The following is a 22,964-nucleotide window of genomic DNA, read 5'->3' on the forward strand; positions in this document are numbered from 1 at the left end:
CACGAGAGGCCGGGAATTTACACGTTTGGTCCAGGAGTCTCGCAGGACCTTCCTAAGTAAGAGTCTTCAAGATGATGTTGGTGGGAACTCCATTTTGAAGGAATAGCCCATCACGCAATATCTGAAGCCAAAACAGGAATTTATTGCTTACTTAGCAAGGCGTATGGTGGGAGGAGGCACCATGCTTCTTGGACACAATTTCTTTAAAAATGGAAGCTTGATTTTATATAGAGTTTTGAAAAGCACGTGGTTCAGGGACTGCAGATGTTCAGATACAGGAGTGCTTATGAATGGGCTCCATTTAGCCACAGGCACAGGCTTTCTGGAGTGTGGCTGTTGCTGATTGGCTGATTTCAGAAGTGTAAGTCTGCCACTGAATAGCAGGCTCTAAATGCAGTTAGTGATATCAGTAATCATTGGCAATGGAGATAAGTTTAAAAGTGGTTCTGGTAGTTCCTTTTCACAGTTTTTAAAGAACAGGTAGTTTGTTCCTGGAAAAGTCATATCTTTTTATTGCATTTTTAGGGCTACAAGAGGAAAAAAAAAGTAGAGGAAACAGAATGAGGTAGAAAGCAAGTGAAAAGCATGGCTCTGGAGGTTCTCAGATGTGATTATTTGGAGCAGGTCTGTTTTTCTGAGGAGCAGCTCATCGTAGTTCAGAGTATATATGTGCCACACAGGAACACCAGGAAATTTTCCCTGATTATTGTCTCAGGATCCAGGGACAGTAAATTTCTTGTTTCTCTTTAGTGTCTGTTGAACTAGAAGCTCCCCAATCGAACACAGAAGGAGATTCAGAAGTTCTTAACTCAAGCCTACTATCCTTTGATGGACAAGGTAACTAAGACTTAAAAAATAATAAAAATGGAAACAGAGTTCTGATAAGGAGAAAAAGATAGAGAGGAAAGAGGGAGACTTAAAGACTTAAAGACTTAAAGGAAGGGTCAGGTCTACGGAAGATCAAAAGATTTCAGAGGGAGAAGTGAAATATGGGGATCAACAAAGTTACAGAAAAGGGAATCATTGAGGGAACTGATAGGTCTTCATAAACCGTAATTTTGGTCGAGGAGCAGAGCTACCAGCATGTGGTAATGAGATGTGTTTTTATGTTATGTGCTTCTCAAAAGATGTGCCGGGAGGTTCAGAAGCAAGGCCTGAATGTAGCCCATCATGTGACACAACAGGTAAGTAGGTGGAAGAGTCGGGGATGGGGGTGGTCCACAGGGACCACAGACCCCAGGTAGTGAGGTGGCAGGTGGTCCAGTCCTTCCCACTATCCGTTTTGTGAACCTTTTGGGAGCAGGAGGGGGGCAAGGGGTCATTATGAAGTCGTTTTAATGGATCCACCCTGTTGGTTGTATATGAATGATGTAGGAGAAATACCCTCTTACAATGGCAGTATCTGGTTACTGTATTAGAATATTGGTAATAAGCCTTGTATTTATACAGTGATTTCCATCCCTAGTCGAAGTGTACTTCTGGTAGTAGATAATAGTGTCATTTTTGTCACAACCTTAGAAAGCCCTCAAAGCACAAGTGATCCTGCCACTTAATTGTCAGTAGGGGAGACTTCAGATTAGGTACACTTTTCTTTTTTAAGTTTGAAAGAGTAGTTTATTAGAAAAAAAAGTATGCTTCAAAGAGGTAGAAGTGAGCCTGAGCAGAATGCAGTGGCTGAAGGGTCATTATTAGAAGAGAAAGTACACTCCAAAGAGTTTGGAGCGGGCTGGGCAAAAGAAGGGGCACAAAAGGCCCAGAGGGCCAAAGGGCCAAGGGGTTCAAAAGGCCAGATCAGGTACTCTTAACCCAGCACTTAGTTTTGTTGGGTGTCCATCTAATTTATATAGTGTTTTCTTACAGACTTTGCACATGAGATCTTATTTAATCCTTACAAAAATATCTTAAGACCTGAGCAGGGTAGGCCACCTGTAACTATGCATGAGTAATCAGAAGTATGTAGGTATTTAAGAGTCATTTTCAAAGTCCCACTGAAAGATAAAGGAAGTCGTAGGGCCGTCCTCAACTCCTACGTCTCAACTTAGTAGATTTTTGTTCCTTTAGGAGGAAGAAAAAAAGATAATCCAAACATTTTTATACACTCAAGCCTCTGGACTGTGAATCATCCTAGGATTTGTAACTTTTATTGATTTATTTCTAGTTTCTCACCCCCACGTATTATTTTCTAGATACTGTGGATCTTGGGAACAACGCTACTTTGGGAAAACCCAAGAGGAAAAGAAGTAAGAATGCATATGATTTTACTTTTCTTTTGATGTTAAAATGAATTTTTAATACCAGAGTTTTATTATTCTTACTTACAATAATAAACTATAATGATATGATGATCCCTGGAAAATGTCCATATCCTAATCTCTGGAACCTGTAAGGTGTTATCTTGCATAACTAAAGGGACTTTACAGACGTAATTAAGGTGGGGACCTTGAAAGGGGTGATTATCCTTGATATCTGGGTGCAGTCAGTATAATCAAATGGGCCTTAGAAATGGGAGAGCTGTTTCTGGCTGTATTTTCTAAATAAATCTATTCATACTGTTACATTTCCCTTACTTTAAATCAGTATATCATGCATAAGACATTATAAATGTTTAATATTTGCCAACTGAACTGTGAAATGTTTCCTTTTGAGAGAAAATTTACAATGAAATATACAAATATTAAGTGTATCATTTGATGACTTCTGATGAATGCATTGTCCTGTAATCCAAATACTATCTAGACACTGAACGTGACAATCACCCTGGAAAGGACCCTTATGACCTTTCTGGGATATCCTTACTCTCACTCACCGAGGCAATTACTATTTTTGTTTTTTCATGATAACTTAATATGGCCTGTGTTAAAACTATTTTATTGTAAAGTTTCTTTCAGTCAGCATAATGTTTGGAGATTTAGCCATCTGGTTGCATGTAACAGTTTGATTATTTTATTGCAAAGTAGTGCATATTACGTGAATACACCAAACACTGTGTATATATTCTCCTATTGATGGACAACATCAGTATTTCCAGTTGTTGGCTTCATATTGGCCTTAAAAGCTGCAATGGACATTCTTGCAGAAGTCTTTCTGTGGCTCCATGCCTTCATATCTATTGTATAAATCCTAGACATGAGATGGCTGGGACATGGGATGGGTACTTCAGTCCTTTTGTCTCCCAAACCCATGTGGAGGTGATGGGTTACACACAGGCCATGCCAAGCTGAGGACTACAATGCTTCAGAAACTGTTTCTAATCTGTCAGAAACCCCCAGGCTTAGAAGGGGGCTGTTAGCAAGCTCAAACCTTACCCCTGGGGGAGACATTATCTTACTACCTGGAACTTTAGCAAATCTCTGAGGGAAGGAAGATTTTCTTTTCTGGAATATTTCTAAAGAGGAATATATTCTCTGTTTTATGTTCGTCAGGAAACAAATGTGCCCTCTGACCTAGAGGGCTTTATTATCTCTAGTTTCCAAGACCATTCACTAGTCAAACATCCTTGAAATGATATTCTGAGACATGTGCAATGCCATGGAGAATTGCCTCCCAACAAATTCACCTCACACAGCACATTATGGCTATTTCCCCATGAGGACACCACTCCGTCAGCTATTCCAATTATTCTGACCAGTGGGGGCTGGGACCACATCCATTTGACTTATTTCCTGCAACAGTTAACAATCTTCACAAACCATATGCTTTAGATTTCTATGACACTCCTAACATCTGTGCACTATGTTTACATGAGGACACAAGTGAAAGCCTGGCTTTCACCTCAGGAGTACAATCCGAAGGGCACATGTGGTGACTCTGGGAGAGAAGCGTTTATAGTTGTTGAAGTCCCCTAACGGGATGCCCATTAGCCAGTACCTCCAATATGGGTCTTTGCCAGCTGTAAGCGTCATAGTTCCTAGATCCATTCGTTGTGTCCAGTGCTTGATGTCCAGAGGGGTTTTGCCTGGGATGGACAGAAGCTGGGGTCAGCCTATTTTCTCGTGTCTGCTGAGGAATGGCAGAGCTGTACCAGGTCATTTTCCTTCTGGAAGAAGGATTCAGGACAGTTCTGAAAGACAGATATGTTTAATGCTTCTCCATCCATCGTATGTCCTAGGGTGTACGGTGTCCCTTCCTCAGATGCCTGGATGTTTGCTCTTCCTTTACTGCCCCAAATTCTGTGTTTGCCATTCCAGTGGCCGTACTTCATCTTTCTTACCAATCATCTTTTATTGTCACTGAGACCTTTCATCCAGGAGGACCAGCTATAAGCAGGCAAAGGCAATATCATAAAATGTAACCAGACTTAAATCTGAATCCTCTTGGCTTTCCGAGCTTGTGCCCTCCACACTGGTTCAGGAAGAGGGAGGCATCATTTCCAGGGATGGGCAGGATAGAATCCTGAATTTTCTGAGCTGGTCTGCATAACACTGTTTATTCCCTTGCTTTGTTTGTCCTGATCAGGATGCAGGAGGGACCTGATCCCTTTCTGGGCACAGCTGCCTCAGTGAGCAAAGAGCCTCACAGAGGTGTGTGGACAGCAGGAGGTGAGGGTCTCTGAGTCAGACAACCAGTGCATTGGGAGTGGCTTTTGTTAAAGAGCACACAATGCTCAGAGTGCACATGGTCCTGCCAGCCGTGCTTATGACACCAGTGAGTGTCTCGAGTCACAATGGTGTGGGCGGATTCAGTTGGTCTAAACTGAAGTGTGGACCAAGAGAGGCTTGAGGCTGATCAGTGTGGCAGGAGCAGTCAGGCAAAGCCCCTTGTGATGGGGCTCCCTGGCCTTGGGAGTAATGCTTCTGCTTCTAGCAGGAGTCACGAGCCTGGAGCTCAGCCAGAGCCCCTGCAGGAGAATGATGGTGTCAGCCTCCGTCAGCAGAGACCAGGCGCTGGGCATTCTCAGGAGGGGCCCGGACCAGTGAATGAGCTGCACAGTTTATTTCCACAATTGTGTCCTGAGAGACAGGTGCCTTTACTCTGTCAGTCTGTAGGTTTCTACGTGGCAGACGAAGCATCTAGGCCACATACAGGAGACCAGTCTCTGACTCTTGTCAGTCACTAGACTGACCACATCTGCTTTTGGTTCTGCAAAGGTGGTCCTCATGCCAAACAGCCACAGCAGCCCAGTGGACATCGGCCGTTAGCTTAGCCAGATGTCAGGGCACCTGGCCCAGGTCACCAGGACAATCTTGTTGAATTGAGGACCCTGGAGGCTGAGGTTTGCTTCACACTGTGAAGGGTAATTGGTCCACCTAACACCGTTTAGTCCCTCTCCTCTCTTGGATGACCAATGGTTGGGTGCCATTGGCCGAAGTCCCCTCATGTTGAGTATCCATTTCCATTGGGAGAGCCAGGCTTTCATGTCCTTTGTGCTCTAAATCCCAGAGCTGGGTTGACCCACCTCAAAATGGGAATCTCAGGTGGGAGAGTCCCAGGCCTCGGTTCATGAATTGGGGCTTCGCTCCCAGCGGTAATAATCGAATAGCTAGCTGTTATGATCTCACAATAATGATAACAAGATATGATCTCTGTTTACTCAGTGCCAATGGTCCTCTCACGTTCACGTTTTCAGATAATTTCTACAGAAGCAGTAGCACAGCACAGAAACCCACTGTGGTTCTTTAAGTACTCCTGGAATGTCAGGCACTAGATTCAACACAACTGAGAGGATTTGTGTTACAACTGCAGGAGTACAGAGATTGTTTCATGAAAACTGTCCCCATGAAAATGAGTGTCTCCCGGTTTTAGCACAGTATGTTATCCATGACGTTACTCAGCCAGGAGTGCGTCTCCTTGGTGCACATTTGAAAATACAGAAAACGCTTGAAAAGGCAACATATTGATATATAACCACCGTTATCATTCAGCGTGGAGCACCAGCTGGAGTTTATTTTATCATTTTTTAAAAAAAGATTTCAAATGCAGCTCATCTCTTATTTTCTCCTAAGTTTACACACAGTAAAAAATAACTCTATAATTAACCTTATACTGCTACACTGGTAATTAGAGATTTTCCCCTATTCTTGTGGACCAAAGTTTGAAAAAAATACTTGAACATGACTGACCTATAAGCTTTGAGAATATAGTCACAGATCTGAATGATTAATTTAATTTTTTTTTGGCTTTTTTTTTTTTTTTTTTTAAGAAAGAAAAAGAGGGCATTCTTGGACAAGATATAAAAGGAAGTGGCTGAGAAACGTACATCAAAGTGGTAAGCAGGCAAAGTGAAGTAGTCACACCTGTTGAGTTTGTCATAGCACCGCTTTTGTGTCCTTGTGTCCTCTAGTCGCCTGAGGGCATTGATAGTTTCCCAGCTACTAGGTCAGCTAGGATAGAGGCTAAGGCCCCGTAACAAAGGAGCTGGGAAATGCAGTGGCTTCAACAAAATGGTTTATTTCTCATACATGTAATTGTCCAGAGCTAAGTGACCCAGGACTAATCGAGAAGCGCTGTCAGCCTCAGTATGTGGCTTCTTTCCTGTGTTGAGAAATGTTTATTCATTTGGAAAGATGTTCCAAAGAAGGCTAAATGAAGAAAGCAGACTATGTGTGTCTGTGTGTGTGTCTGTGTGTGTTTGTGTATCCGTGTGTGTGCACATGCTCATGTGGTAAAAAATATGTATGTACATATATATTTGTGAAAATACGTTTATGTATGTTTAAATGCTTATTTATACATATTTACCAATCTATATATAGAGACACAGATATAGATATATAGAAGAATCAATGGCAGTTCATCCATAAAATGTTATGCAGTGGTTATTTAGTCATTGAAATATAGATGATGTTTTTGTTTTTGTGTTTTTTAAACGTGTGTGTATATTTAAAATAGGAAACATTTTCAACTATTGTAATGAAAAAATATTATTTAAATAGTAACATATGCCACAAAAAAGTCCAAGAGTATATTTTTGAACAAATTAATTTCCAGCTGGTGATATCATCGTACAACTTTTATTTTCTAATTTTTCAGTAATGTATATGTATTACTTCTAATCAGATCTCTGAAATCTTGTTTAGTTTAGGAGTTGTTTAAGGAACTCCTTTCTTTTAGACAATGAGGGCAAGACTACTCATTTTGAATCAGAAAATCTGTGTAATAAGATTTAATGTCCAACGAAAAATTATTAATTTTCATCAACCTACATATCTTATATTCTCAACAATTTACATGGCTGGCCTGGTGGTCAATGTGTATATTTTTGTTTAAAGAAAAAAAAAGTGGTTATATCCATTTTAAGAACAGTTATTTTCAAAATACTAAATATAGGGGTCTAGTCATTATAACATTTTTATTTAGGTCTTTGTGTCAGTAGATTAATTCTAAACTGCCTCTTTCCAAAATACAATGAAATATTGCATGGAATTTTAAAGTTGTCCAGAATATTCTAGAAACCTGAGATTCTTTGCCATTAACTTGCTTTCTTGTCTGAGTGTAGCGTGAAGGTGTTCAGATTGAATGTCGTGTTCTTTCACTAGCTTTTGGCCTCTCATGTCAGCTGCTGTTGTGCCCAGCTCTGTATTTTCCATGCTTATCCCTAGAGAGCAGCAAAGCTGCTGGCCTATGGGTTTCAAGTAGAAGGAAGGTGAAAATGACTTCAGGATCCTGCCAAGATTAGGCATATGATAAAATTTGTGCCACTTCCATTTTGCCTCGCGGGTCAATACAATGTTTGCTAAGGTTTTGAGAAACAGAGATCCTCCTTAATTTTTTACTAGTCAAGTTTGCCAGTCAATTTGAGAAATATGAAATCTAGAAAACAAATCTCTTTGGAGCCAGTGTTGCAAAATGTTTGCATTTATATCATAGCTTGTATATATTCAGGGCCTACAATTTTCCTCTGAGTTTTACCTGCTTTTCATGGAAATCCCTTTACCTTACATCATTGGTTCATTAAAATGTCAGGAATTGGTAAATTTTTTGCAGCACTTAGGATGAGTAGTGTGGAAAATATTTCTGCATGGGATCCTTTTAACCCCACCCAGCATCACCAAATGGTGGTCATTGGATGGTGGTCATTGAACACTGAAGGAAGGAAATGAGTTTGTCTTCCTGTCCTAGAAAATAAAACACATCTGAATGACAGCAGACATTGAGGTACACATTTATAGCCAATTAACTTACAAATTGAGGCATGTTCTCTGCTGCCACATCTACCAAGTCAATTCTTAGTTACTGTTTGAAACTAAGGTTTTGGAGGACTCAATTCTACCCATTACTCTGCCTCAGCCTCTTCTGTTGGTTGTAGTAGACAGAATACCACACAGGGAAAAGAACGAAAGATCTGCACAAAACTTCCATTAACTTTATTGGAACTGTTAGTATGTTATCTCTAGCTCTGTATTGCTATTTCCTAGGAATATTTGTATTTCCCTGTTCAGCACAGGATCATAATCTTTCGTTTATGTATTGTCTACTGAAAATAAATTTATCAGTTAAGCTGGCATAACCTACTTTATATCATCATCATTATTTTCTTTGCTCAAAGGTTTTGAATATTTTATTATAGGAATAACTCATGGCTTCAGAAGTTTGAGTCTCTTTGGGGATTTGATTTGTTTCCCACTTTGTGAACAACTCTCAGAGATGGAATACAGTTGGGTTTAAGCTGATTCTTATGATCAGGTGGAGTCTTTATATAGGAAGTTTGTAGCACCCTTGTCCTGAATGCTTATCAGTAGATATCAGACTAATATTTATTAAGTCTATTTATCCTTGATTAAAATTAATTTGGAAGCATAATTGCAAGTAAAGCCATTATTTTTTTCCCTGGAGTTATCTTAGGATGGCATATTCACAAATTCTTCAAACTGGCTACACTAGAAATATTTTGGAAGAACTGAATTAAAAAGCTCATGTGGTGATCATTCTGTATGAAGATAGCCTAAGAAATTTGTTATTAGTTGTAAAGAGTACAGTATGGAGAAGCCAGACATTTCAAACATTGAATCAGTAAATTAAAAAAGCTAAATTAATAAGAATAAAGAATGAAAGTGCAAAGGGGAATGTGACAATGTATGTGACATCCAGGAAAGTCTTACTCTGATGATCGTGAGGGGAAGCAGTCTACTTTGTGCAGTGTCTGCATGTTCTGAGGATCTTTGGGTTGTAAAAATACATCAAATAATTTGTTTCATATCCACATTTTATAGAAGTACCTGAAGAGATTTAGAACCTATTTGTTTCTATACCATTCAGAAATTGGGACCTACTCAAAGCATGTTGGCTTTCTGTTTTAGCAATGTGATACATCCTAGAGAAGGCCCCAGGTTCAGTTAGTTGAGATGGTTTTGCTTTCTGTAAGAGAGTGGACCCTACAAGGGCGTCTAGAACAGTCATTGCATAACCAACCTGGTATTTTTATTTTATTTTATTTGTTTTTTTGTTTTACTTTATTTTTATTTCAGAGATAATACATATCACCAAACAATATTAAGTCAGGATTCAGTATGATAGTATACAAAATAACTTTTCTGCAAGTGGACAATGGAAACAAAATTCTAGGATTTTCCTTCACTGTGTGAGAATTACAGAGTTGCTGGAAGAAGAGTCTTTTGCCACATATCAGTGAAATCATAGGGTTCTGTGCTTTTTCTGTCTGACTTATTTCACTTAGCATTATACTCTCAAGATCCATCCATGTTGTCACAAATGCTCCTATATCATCTTTTCTTAACGTCGAATAGTATTCCATTGTGTATATGTACCACAACTTCTTTATCCATTCATCTATCGAAGGACATTTTGGTTGTTTCAATGTCTTGGCCACCGTAAACAAAGCTGCAATGAACATTGGAGTACACGTGTCTCTATAGAGAAATGCTTTCAGATTTTTTGGGTAGATACCCAGGAGAGCGATTGCTGGGTCGTATGGTAATTCTATTCGTAATTTCTTGAGGAACCTCCACACTGCCTTCCATAGCAGCTGCACCAGTCTGCATTCCCACCAACAGTGTATGAGGGTTCCTTTTTCTCCACAGCCTCTCCAACACTTGTTACTATTTGTCTTGTTGATGAAAGCCATTCTGACTGGAGAGAGGTGATATCTCATTGTGGTTTTCATTTGCATTTCTCTGATGATTAGCGATGTTGAACATTTTTTCATATGTCTATTTGCCATTTGTATAGCCTCTTTGGAGAAATGTCTCTTCAGGTCCTCTGCACCAAAAACAACAAAAGAACAAGACAAACAAATGAGAAACAAAAACTCATAGACACAGACAGTAATTTAGTGGTTACCAGAGGGTAAGGGGGTGGGGGGTGGGTGATGAGGATAAGAGGGATCAAATACATGGTGATGGAAGGAGAACTGACTCTGGGTGGTGAACACACAATGGGATTTATAGATGATATAATACAGAATTGTACTCTATGTAAATTTACTAACAATTGTCACCCCAATAAATCTAATTAAAAAAAAAAAGAGTCTTTTGCCTGTACAGGATGATAGAAGAAAGAGAAAGTAATGATATTTCACAGATAGTTAATTGAATGGCAGATAATTTGAATGCTTTCAATTAGCAATACAATTATACAGTATGCAATCTATCATATGTAAAGATGATCCAAGTTCAAAATCTGAAAAAGCTTGAACTAATGGCCATTCCTGCTTCGAGGAAACCAGGATAAGCTGTGACTACTAGAAATGGGCTTTTGATGTCTGCCATGTATTGAACTAATACTCCTAGAGCAGGGGTGTCCAAATTTTTTTCAACGTTTTTCACCAAGGGCCATATGCAGTAAAATACACGAACACCCGGGCCACTCACTCGAGGTGAAGTACCTATTGCCTCACCTGGTTTATTTAAGTAAACTAAATATATTTTTGGAATTTGCTGCGGGCCAATTAAAAATGGATTGCGGGCCGCAGTTGGCCCGTGGGCTGTAGTTTGGACACCTCTGCCCTAGAGCATGCTTTATTTTCTTATGTACATATAAAATAAAAGGATTATGATAATTTGGGGGATCCAGTGCAGATGGCTGTTGAAGGGGTGTTTTGAGACCATGAAGGTCTTTTCAATTTCTATGTTCCATGATTTTTATGTTCCGTGGCTCTAAGATATTTGGTGTAGTCAAATATAGGGAGACTTTTACAGAAAAGTTTGACACCCATGGTCTTCAATACCCAGTTAATTCTAGACATCTTCTTATTTGTCTTTTAGTAATTGGCCTGGGTATTTTGGATACTTTGTAACATTTCTTTACATAATGTTTTTTCTTCAGCTAATGGAGCGTAGCTGAAAAAATTGACTTGTTTTACAAACTTGGAGTTTTTCCCTAGAAGTTTTATATGAGTAGACTGTTTTCTTTTTTCTTTTTTTTTTTCTTTTTGACCAGCTCAGTGACTAGATCAAAAATTATCTAGACCTATCAGAGTATAAGAAAAGGTGATCCATATGTTGGATCAGAAAGGATGCACAAATGAACTTTATACCCCTTAGGTCTTATTTAAGACTTTGAGAAAAAGATGTCTGTGATAGTTTTTCATTACTACATAGCAAATCACCACCACCTTAGTGGCTTAGCACTAGACTAATGTATTATCTCACAGTTCCGCAGGTTGCAAATCTGGATGGGTTCAACATAGTTCTCTACTTAGGGTCTCACAAGGCTGAAATCAAGATGTCCACCAGGCACTCTTAAATGGATTTATCCAAGTTGTCGACAGAATCCAGACCCGTGTGGTTGTAAGACTGAGATCCCAGCTTTGCTGCCGATAGTTGGCCAGGGGTCATTCTTAGCTGATAGAGGCTACTCACGTTCTTTGACATACGGCCCCTACGTCTTCAATCCAGTGATAGCCTGTAGTTTTTCTCAGTCCTTCTCAATCTTCTTTGAATCTGGTGTTTTCTTTTTCTTTTTTTTTTAATGTATTGGGGTGACAATTGTTAATGAAATTACATAGATTTCAGGTGTACAATTCTGTATGACATCATCTATAAATCCCATTGTGTGTTTACCACCCAGAGTCAGTTCTCCTTCCATTACCATATATTTGATCCCCCTTACCCTCATCTCCCACCCCCACCCCCCTTACCCTCTGGTAACCACTAAACTATTGTCTGTGTCTAGGAGTTTTTACTTCTCATTTGTTTGTCTTGTTCTTTTGTTGTTTTTGGTTTATATACCACATATCAGTGAAATCATAGGGTTCTCTGCTTTTTCTGTCTGACTTATTTCGCTTAGAATTATACTCTCAAGATCCATTCATGTTGTCACAAATGCTCCTATATCATCTTTTCTTACTGCCGAATAGTATTCCATTGTGTATATATACCACAACTTCTTTATCCATTCATCTATCGAAGGACATTTTGGTTGTTTCCATGTCTTGGCCACTGTAAACAAAGCTGCAATGAACATTGGAGCACACGTGTCTTTATGTATAAATGTTTTCAAATTTTTTTGGTAGATACCCAGGAGAGGGATTGCTAGATCATATGGTAATTCTATTCGTAATTTTTTGAGGAACCTCCACACTGCCTTCCATAGCAGCTGCACCAGTCTGCATTCCCACCAACAGTGTATGAGGGTTCCTTTTTCTCCACAGCCTCTCCAACACTTGTTACTATTTGTCTTGTTGATGAAAGCCATTCTGACTGGGGTGAGGTGATATCTCATTGTGATTTTTATTTGCATTTCTCTGATGATTAGTGATGTTGAGCAATTTTTCATATGTCTATTTGCCATTTGTATGTCCTCTTTGGAGAAATGTCTCTTCAGGTCCTCTGCCCATTTTTCAATTGGGTTGTTTGTTTTTTTGTTTTTGAGCTTCATGAGTTCCTTGTATATTTTGGATATAGCCCCTTATCGGAGGCACTGTTTGCAAAATCTTCTCCCATTCAGTCGGTTGCCTCTTTATTTTGTCGATGGTTTCTTTTGCTCTGCAGAAGCTTTTAAGTTTCATATAGTCCCATTTGTTTATTTTAGCTTTTACTTCCATTGCCTTTGGAGTCAAATTCATAAAATGCTCTTTGAACCCAAGGTCCATAAGTTTAGTACCTATGTTTTCTTCTATGCAGTTTATTGTGGCAGGTCTAATGCTAAGTCTTTGATCCATTTTGAATTAATTTTGGTACATGGTGACAGATAACAGTCCAGTTTCATTCTTTTGCACGTGGCTATCCAATTCTCCCAGCACCATTTATTGAAGAAGCTGTCTTTCCTCCATTGTATGTTTATAGCTTCTTTGTCAAAAATTATCTGTCTATATTTATGTGGTTTTATTTCTGGGTTCTCAATTCTATTCCATTGGTCTGTGTGTCTGTTTTTCTGCCAATACCATGCTGTTTTGATTATTGTAGCCCTGTCGTATAATCTAAAGTCAGGGAGTGCAATACCTCCAGTATTGTTCTTTTTTCTTAAGATTGCTTTGGCTATTCGGGGTGGTATTTTCTTTTTTTTTTTTTTTTTTTTTTTTCTGGATGAACCAATTGATGGAGATATTTTTTTTTTTTTTTTTTTTTATTATTTATTTATTAGTTTCAGGTGTACAAAACAAGGTAATACTTAGACGTTCATCATTTATATCCCTCATACTGTGAACCCCCCTCCCTCCGACCTCACACTGAACCATCACATTATATATATAAAATTATAGTTGGCATTCATTAATGTTTAGCTTCTGATGGTATTTTCTTTTGATACCGCCTGGAGGAAAAAATTCTGCTTTTAAAGGGCTTATGTAATTAGCATAAGCCAACCAGGATAATTTTCTTTTCTTTATTGTATTTTTTGATGCTCACAAAATCCTTTCCTTTTTTTCTTTCAGTTTTATTGAGATATAACTGACACACAGCACTGTATCAGATTAAGGGATAGAGCATAATAACTTGACTTACACATATTGTGAATTTACCACAATAAGTTCAGTTAACATTGTCTCTTATAGCCATACACAAAAAAATAAATTTTTATTCCTGTAATGACATTTAGAATATACTCTCTTAGCAATTTTCAAATATACCATACAGTAGTATTAACTATAGTCACCATATTGTACATTACATTCCCAGTATTTACATATCTTTAAACTGGAAGTATGTACCTTTTGACCACCTATAGCCAATTTCCTGACCCCTTATCTCCCACTTCTGGTAACTATAAATCTGAGCTTTTTTTCTATTCCTTTGTTGTTGTCTTTTTTGTTCTTTGTTTAAGACTCCACATTTAATTGACTTCACGCTGTATTTCTCATTCTCTGTGTGATTTATTTCACTTTTCATATGCCCTCAATGTTCATCAGTGGCAGGATTTCCTTCCTTTTTACAGCTGAATAACATTATATTGTGTATATATGGACAAATATGTATCTCATTTTCATTATCTAGTCATCTAGATAAAGACACATGGGTTGTTTCTTAAAGACACATAGGTTGTTTCACATGTTTTGGCTATTGTAAAGAATGTTGCAGTGAACTTGGAGGCGCAAGTATCTCCTTGACAAAGTTATTTTCTTCCTTTGGATATGTACCCAGAAACAGAATTGCTGCATCATATGGTAGTTCTAGTTTTAATTTTTTGAGGATGCTTTTTTGAGGATGCTTTTTTGAGGATGCTACAGTGACTCTACCAATTTACAGTCCTACCTAGAGGGCTCAACGGTTCTCTTTTCTTTACGTCTTTACCAGCATTGGTATCTTTTGCCTTGATAATCTATTTTTTTCTTAGCATCATTTCTGCATTATAACATAACCTACAAATGGGGTAATATATCATGACATTCATAGTCCCTGTGTTGAGGGAAGGAAATCTTGGAGGGTCCTTTTAGAACTCTGCCTACAATAATGAGGCTTAAGTAAATCTCTACAAAATAACTGTCCATATGAGTATTGATTTCCCCGAGCAAATAATACAAGCTATCATTATCAACTGGGGCATCAAACAAAGCTGAGCATAAATATATTAAGGAAAAGATTTGGTTTTAGAAAAGAATATAGTAATTGGGCTAGGCACTACAAAGAAATGAGATATGCCTATTTTGTTTATTGCCACTCACTCAAGGTGAAGTATATATTTCCTCACTTGGTTTATTTAAGTAAACTAAATATATTTTTGCAATATGCTGTGGGCCTAGATCTTGAATCATGCCTAGAGTAGATATACTTACATATAGATCAATCGTAAATTTATCATGTGTAAAGAATTTTTGAGGAATTCTGAAGTCAGTCCTTCTTTAGTCCATTTAATCTGGTAGTTTCATTTATAGAATAGATCCCTATCTATTAAATGTACAGGTTTATTTTTTTCTTTAAAGAAAGAAAGTGTTAGATAATGGTCGGAAAGTAACAGCTGGTTGGCAAATGGTAACTTTGGGGATTTCCACTCTTTTTAAACAGAAATACTATAAAAGGTAGTATTTGTTAGAAGTTAGAAGTTCCCCATTGAAACCCAAAGTCATCTTTCATGAGATTTTGTCATTTATTAACTGCAAGGGTTAAAATCAGACTGAGAGTACAAAGAGGAAGTAGAGTTCTGCCAGTGGGAGAGTGCAGCTTTGGCAAAGACAAGCCCGTGACAAACAGTAAAGGGGCCACAATACTCCGCCATAAGTGAGAATGGTCTCCTGCATGTGAACGGAGTACAGAGCTCACCCACTAAGCAGAGACTGAAATGTGGACATGTGATCAATTACCTGGTAATAGTTGACTCAGATTACGTGCTAAACAAAATGATTTTCTTTCACAAATTGGCAAACTATGAAGTGCCTTCATGAAGGTTTTGGTCAGGTATTCAAGACAAAGTGTGAACAGATATCTTTGTACAAACTGGTTCCTGTCTAATGGACACACACCCATTAATTCGTCTTCGGGGCTGGTGTGGATAGGGGACTTACCAGGTCTATGCCTCCATCCATTTGCTTTGCATCACTTTCTTCTTACTTTCAGGAAGCACAGAAAAAACAGTGAAAATAAACACACATGAGACTATGCTTTCTAAAAATAGATAAAAGGGAGTGAGTGTAAATGTAGTCATGGAAGAATGAGCACATTAACAGAATATTTGCTAAATGCTGCACCTCCAAACCAAGTGTCTGACTACTTTGTATCTAACTGAACACAAACATATTTAAATAATAAGATAATATCAGGACAGAGAGCTCACGAAACACATCAGATTCACTTGACAATGAATGGATGAGGAAGACAATCTGAGTTGGGCACGAGAGGCCGGGAATTTATACGTTTGGTCCAGGAGTCTCGCAGGACCTTCCTAAGTAAGAATCTTCAAGATGATGTTGGTGGGAACTCCATTTTGAAGGAATAGCCCATCACGCAATATCTGAAGCCAAAACAGGAATTTATTGCTTACTTAGCAAGGCGTATGGTGGGAGGAGGCACCATGCTTCTTGGACACAATTTCTTTAAAAATGGAAGCTTGATTTTATATAGAGTTTTGAAAAGCACGTGGTTCAGGGACTGCAGCTGTTCAGATACAGGAGTGCTTATGAATGGGCTCCATTTAGCCACAGGCACAGGCTTTCTGGAGTGTGGCTGTTGCTGATTGGCTGTTTTCAAATGTGTAAGTCTGCTACTGATTAGCAGGCTCTAAATGCAGTTAGTGATATCAGTAATCATTGGCAATGGAGATGAGTTTAAAAGTGGTTCTGGTAGTTCCTTTTCACAGTTTTTAAAGAACAGGTAGTTTGTTCCTGGAAAAGTCATATCTTTTTATTGCATTTTTAGGGCTACAAGAGGAAAAAAAAAGTAGAGGAAACAGAATGAGGTAGAAAGCAAGTGAAAAGCATGGCTCTGAGGTTCTCAGATGTGATTATTTGGAGCAGGTCTGTTTTTCTGAGGAGCAGCTCATCGTAGTTCAGAGTATATATGTGCCACACAGGAACACCAGGAAATTTTCCCTGATTATTGTCTCAGGATCCAGGGACAGTAAATTTCTTGTTTCTCTTTAGTGTCTGTTGAACTAGAAGCTCCCCAATCGAACACAGAAGGAGATTCAGAAGTGCTTAACTCCAGCCTACTATCCTTTGATGGACAAGGTAACTAAGACTTAAAAAATAATAAAAATGGAAACAGAGTTCTGATAAGGAGAAAAAGATAGAGAGGAAAGAGGGAGACTTAAAGACTTAAAGACTTAAAGGAAGGGCCAGCTCTACGGAAGATCAAAAGATTTCAGAGGAAGAAGTAGAATATGGGGAGCAACAAAGTTATAGAAAAGGGAATCATTGACAGAACTGATAGGTCTTCATAAACCATAATTGTGGTCGAGGAGCAGAGTTACCAGCATGTGGTAATGAGATGTGTTTTTATGTTATGTGCTTCTCAAAAGATGTGCCGGGAGGTTCAGAAGCAAGGCCTGAATGTAGCCCATCATGTGACACAACAGGTAAGTAGGTGGAAGAGTCGGCGATGGGGGTGGATCCACAGGGACCACAGACCCCAGGTAGTGAGGTGGCAGGTGGTCCAGTCCTTCTCACTATCCGTTTTGTGACCCTTTTGGGAACAGGAGGGGGGCAAGAGGTCATTATGAAGTCGTGTTAATGGATCCACCCTGTTGGTTATACATGAATGATGTAGGAGAAATACCCTCTTACAATGGCAGTATCTGGTTACTGTATTAGAATATTGGTAATAAGCCTTGTATTTATACAGTGATTTCCATCCCTAGTCGAAGTGTACTTCTGGTAGTAGATAATAGTGTCATTTTTGTCACAACCTTAGAAAGCCCTCAAAGCACAAGTGATCCTGCCACTTAATTGTCAGTAGGGGAGACTTCAGATTAGGTACACTTTTCTTTTTTAAGTTTGAAAGAGTAGTTTATTAGAAAAAAAAAGTATGCTTCAAAGAGGTAGAAGTGAGCCTGAGCAGAATGCAGTGGCTGAAGGGTCATTATTAGAAGAGAAAGTACACTCCAAAGAGTTTGGAGCGGGCTGGGCAAAAGAAGGGGCACAAAAGGCCCAGAGGGCCAAAGGGCCAAGGGGTTCAAAAGGCCAGATCAGGTACTCTTAACCCAGCACTTAGTTTTGTTGGGTGTCCATCTAATTTATATAGTGTTTTCTTACAGACTTTGCACATGAGATCTTATTTAATCCTTACAAAAATATCTTAAGACCTGAGCAGGGTAGGCCACCTGTAACTATGCATGAGTAATCAGAAGTATGTAGGTATTTAAGAGTCATTTTCAAAGTCCCACTGAAAGATAAAGGAAGTCGTAGGGCCGTCCTCAACTCCTACGTCTCAACTTAGTAGATTTTTGTTCCTTTAGGAGGAAGAAAAAAAGATAATCCAAACATTTTTATACACTCAAGCCTCTGGACTGTGAATCATCCTAGGATTTGTAACTTTTATTGATTTATTTCTAGTTTCTCACCCCCACGTATTATTTTCTAGATACTGTGGATCTTGGGAACAACGCTACTTTGGGAAAACCCAAGAGGAAAAGAAGTAAGAATGCATATGATTTTACTTTTCTTTTGATGTTAAAATGAATTTTTAATACCAGAGTTTTATTATTCTTACTTACAATAATAAACTATAATGATATGATGATCCCTGGAAAATGTCCATATCCTAATCTCTGGAACCTGTAAGGTGTTATCTTGCATAACTAAAGGGACTTTACAGACGTAATTAAGGTGGGGACCTTGAAAGGGGTGATTATCCTTGATATCTGGGTGCAGTCAGTATAATCAAATGGGCCTTAGAAATGGGAGAGCTGTTTCTGGCTGTATTTTCTAAATAAATCTATTCATACTGTTACATTTCCCTTACTTTAAATCAGTATATCATGCATAAGACATTATAAATGTTTAATATTTGCCAACTGAACTGTGAAATGTTTCCTTTTGAGAGAAAATTTACAATGAAATATACAAATATTAAGTGTATCATTTGATGACTTCTGATGAATGCATTGTCCTGTAATCCAAATACTATCTAGACACTGAACGTGACAATCACCCTGGAAAGGACCCTTATGACCTTTCTGGGATATCCTTACTCTCACTCACCGAGGCAATTACTATTTTTGTTTTTTCATGATAACTTAATATGGCCTGTGTTAAAACTATTTTATTGTAAAGTTTCTTTCAGTCAGCATAATGTTTGGAGATTTAGCCATCTGGTTGCATGTAACAGTTTGATTATTTTATTGCAAAGTAGTGCATATTACGTGAATACACCAAACACTGTGTATATATTCTCCTATTGATGGACAACATCAGTATTTCCAGTTGTTGGCTTCATATTGGCCTTAAAAGCTGCAATGGACATTCTTGCAGAAGTCTTTCTTTGGCTCCATGCCTTCATATCTATTGTATAAATCCTAGACATGAGATGGCTGGGACATGGGATGGGTACTTCAGTCCTTTTGTCTCCCAAACCCATGTGGGGGTGATGGGTTACACACAGGCCATGCCAAGCTGAGGACTACAATGCTTCAGAAACTGTTTCTAATCTGTCAGAAACCCCCAGGCTTAGAAGGGGGCTGTTAGCAAGCTCAAACCTTACCCCTGGGGGAGACATTATCTTACTACCTGGAACTTTAGCAAATCTCTGAGGGAAGGAAGATTTTCTTTTCTGGAATATTTCTAAAGAGGAATATATTCTCTGTTTTATGTTCGTCAGGAAACAAATGTGCCCTCTGACCTAGAGGGCTTTATTATCTCTAGTTTCCAAGACCATTCACTAGTCAAACATCCTTGAAATGATATTCTGAGACATGTGCAATGCCATGGAGAATTGCCTCCCAACAAATTCACCTCACACAGCACATTATGGCTATTTCCCCATGAGGACACCACTCCGTCAGCTATTCCAATTATTCTGACCAGTGGGGGCTGGGACCACATCCATTTGACTTATTTCCTGCAACAGTTAACAATCTTCACAAACCATATGCTTTAGATTTCTATGACACTCCTAACATCTGTGCACTATGTTTACATGAGGACACAAGTGAAAGCCTGGCTTTCACCTCAGGAGTACAATCCGAAGGGCACATGTGGTGACTCTGGGAGAGAAGCGTTTATAGTTGTTGAAGTCCCCTAACGGGATGCCCATTAGCCAGTACCTCCAATATGGGTCTTTGCCAGCTGTAAGCGTCATAGTTCCTAGATCCATTCGTTGTGTCCAGTGCTTGATGTCCAGAGGGGTTTTGCCTGGGATGGACAGAAGCTGGGGTCAGCCTATTTTCTCGTGTCTGCTGAGGAATGGCAGAGCTGTACCAGGTCATTTTCCTTCTGGAAGAAGGATTCAGGACAGTTCTGAAAGACAGATATGTTTAATGCTTCTCCATCCATCGTATGTCCTAGGGTGTACGGTGTCCCTTCCTCAGATGCCTGGATGTTTGCTCTTCCTTTACTGCCCCAAATTCTGTGTTTGCCATTCCAGTGGCCGTACTTCATCTTTCTTACCAATCATCTTTTATTGTCACTGAGACCTTTCATCCAGGAGGACCAGCTATAAGCAGGCAAAGGCAATATCATAAAATGTAACCAGACTTAAATCTGAATCCTCTTGGCTTTCCGAGCTTGTGCCCTCCACACTGGTTCAGGAAGAGGGAGGCATCATTTCCAGGGATGGGCAGGATAGAATCCTGAATTTTCTGAGCTGGTCTGCATAACACTGTTTATTCCCTTGCTTTGTTTGTCCTGATCAGGATGCAGGAGGGACCTGATCCCTTTCTGGGCACAGCTGCCTCAGTGAGCAAAGAGCCTCACAGAGGTGTGTGGACAGCAGGAGGTGAGGGTCTCTGAGTCAGACAACCAGTGCATTGGGAGTGGCTTTTGTTAAAGAGCACACAATGCTCAGAGTGCACGTGGTCCTGCCAGCCGTGCTTATGACACCAGTGAGTGTCTCGAGTCACAATGGTGTGGGCGGATTCAGTTGGTCTAAACTGAAGTATGGACCAAGAGAGGCTTGAGGCTGATCAGTGTGGCAGGAGCAGTCAGGCAAAGCCCCTTGTGATGGGGCTCCCTGGCCTTGGGAGTAATGCTTCTGCTTCTAGCAGGAGTCACGAGCCTGGAGCTCAGCCAGAGCCCCTGCAGGAGAATGATGGTGTCAGCCTCCGTCAGCAGAGACCAGGCGCTGGGCATTCTCAGGAGGGGCCCGGACCAGTGAATGAGCTGCACAGTTTATTTCCACAATTGTGTCCTGAGAGACAGGTGCCTTTACTCTGTCAGTCTGTAGGTTTCTACGTGGCAGACGAAGCATCTAGGCCACATACAGGAGACCAGTCTCTGACTCTTGTCAGTCACTAGACTGACCACATCTGCTTTTGGTTCTGCAAAGGTGGTCCTCATGCCAAGCAGCCACAGCAGCCCAGTGGACATCGGCCGTTAGCTTAGCCAGATGTCAGGGCACCTGGCCCAGGTCACCAGGACAATCTTGTTGAATTGAGGACCCTGGAGGCTGAGGTTTGCTTCACACTGTGAAGGGTAATTGGTCCACCTAACACCGTTTAGTCCCTCTCCTCTCTTGGATGACCAATGGTTGGGTGCCATTGGCCGAAGTCCCCTCATGTTGAGTATCCCATTTCCATTGGGAGAGCCAGGCTTTCATGTCCTTTGTGCTCTAAATCCCAGAGCTGGGTTGACCCACCTCAAAATGGGAATCTCAGGTGGGAGAGTCCCAGGCCTCGGTTCATGAATTGGGGCTTCGCTCCCAGCGGTAATAATCGAATAGCTAGCTGTTATGATCTCACAATAATGATAACAAGATATGATCTCTGTTTACTCAGTGCCAATGGTCCTCTCACGTTCACGTTTTCAGATAATTTCTACAGAAGCAGTAGCACAGCACAGAAACCCACTGTGGTTCTTTAAGTACTCCTGGAATGTCAGGCACTAGATTCAACACAACTGAGAGGATTTGTGTTACAACTGCAGGAGTACAGAGATTGTTTCATGAAAACTGTCCCCATGAAAATGAGTGTCTCCCGGTTTTAGCACAGTATGTTATCCATGACGTTACTCAGCCAGGAGTGCGTCTCCTTGGTGCACATTTGAAAATACAGAAAATGCTTGAAAAGGCAACATATTGATATATAACCACCGTTATCATTCAGCGTGGAGCACCAGCTGGAGTTTATTTTATCATTTTTTAAAAAAAGATTTCAAATGCAGCTCATCTCTTATTTTCTCCTAAGTTTACACACAGTAAAAAATAACTCTATAATTAACCTTATACTGCTACACTGGTAATTAGAGATTTTCCCCTATTCTTGTGGACCAAAGTTTGAAAAAAATACTTGAACATGACTGACCTATAAGCTTTGAGAATATAGTCACAGATCTGAATGATTAATTTAATTTTTTTTTGGCTTTTTTTTTTTTTTTTAAGAAAGAAAAAGAGGGCATTCTTGGACAAGATATAAAAGGAAGTGGCTGAGAAACGTACATCAAAGTGGTAAGCAGGCAAAGTGAAGTAGTCACACCTGTTGAGTTTGTCATAGCACCGCTTTTGTGTCCTTGTGTCCTCTAGTCGCCTGAGGGCATTGATAGTTTCCCAGCTACTAGGTCAGCTAGGATAGAGGCTAAGGCCCCGTAACAAAGGAGCTGGGAAATGCAGTGGCTTCAACAAAATGGTTTATTTCTCATACATGTAATTGTCCAGAGCTAAGTGACCCAGGACTAATCGAGAAGCGCTGTCAGCCTCAGTATGTGGCTTCTTTCCTGTGTTGAGAAATGTTTATTCATTTGGAAAGATGTTCCAAAGAAGGCTAAATGAAGAAAGCAGACTATGTGTGTCTGTGTGTGTGTGTTTTGTGTGTGAGTGCACATGCAGTAAAATAATCTATTTACATGTATTTGTGCAAATATGATTTTACACATGTTTAATTGCTTATTTATACAAATTTATCAATCTGTATATAGAGAGACACGTAGATGTAGATATATAGAAAAATCAATGGTAGTTCATCCATAAAAAGATATGCAGTTGTTATATTTCTCACTGAAACATAGATGGTGTTTAAATTTCTGTGTTTTTTAAATGTATATCTATATTTAA

The 22,964-nt window shown here is 39.5% G+C and overlaps 1 protein-coding gene across 1 annotated transcript in view; it reads left to right on the forward strand.

Moving 5' to 3' along the window:
* Positions 1-22,964, forward strand: part of SP140 (SP140 nuclear body protein) — a 93,294-nt gene that overhangs the window by 39,269 nt on the left and 31,061 nt on the right. The window contains exons 14-21 of the mRNA XM_081052126.1: positions 751-837; positions 1,128-1,184; positions 2,187-2,240; positions 6,140-6,205; positions 16,907-16,993; positions 17,284-17,340; positions 18,345-18,398; positions 22,296-22,361. Coding sequence (XP_080908252.1) covers positions 751-837; positions 1,128-1,184; positions 2,187-2,240; positions 6,140-6,205; positions 16,907-16,993; positions 17,284-17,340; positions 18,345-18,398; positions 22,296-22,361 — 528 coding nt within the window. The remainder of the gene's footprint in view (positions 1-750; positions 838-1,127; positions 1,185-2,186; positions 2,241-6,139; positions 6,206-16,906; positions 16,994-17,283; positions 17,341-18,344; positions 18,399-22,295; positions 22,362-22,964) is intronic.

The sequence above is a fragment of the Rhinolophus hipposideros genome, assembly GCF_964194185.1.
Source record: "Rhinolophus hipposideros genome assembly, chromosome: 6".
Taxonomy (NCBI): domain Eukaryota; kingdom Metazoa; phylum Chordata; class Mammalia; order Chiroptera; family Rhinolophidae; genus Rhinolophus; species Rhinolophus hipposideros.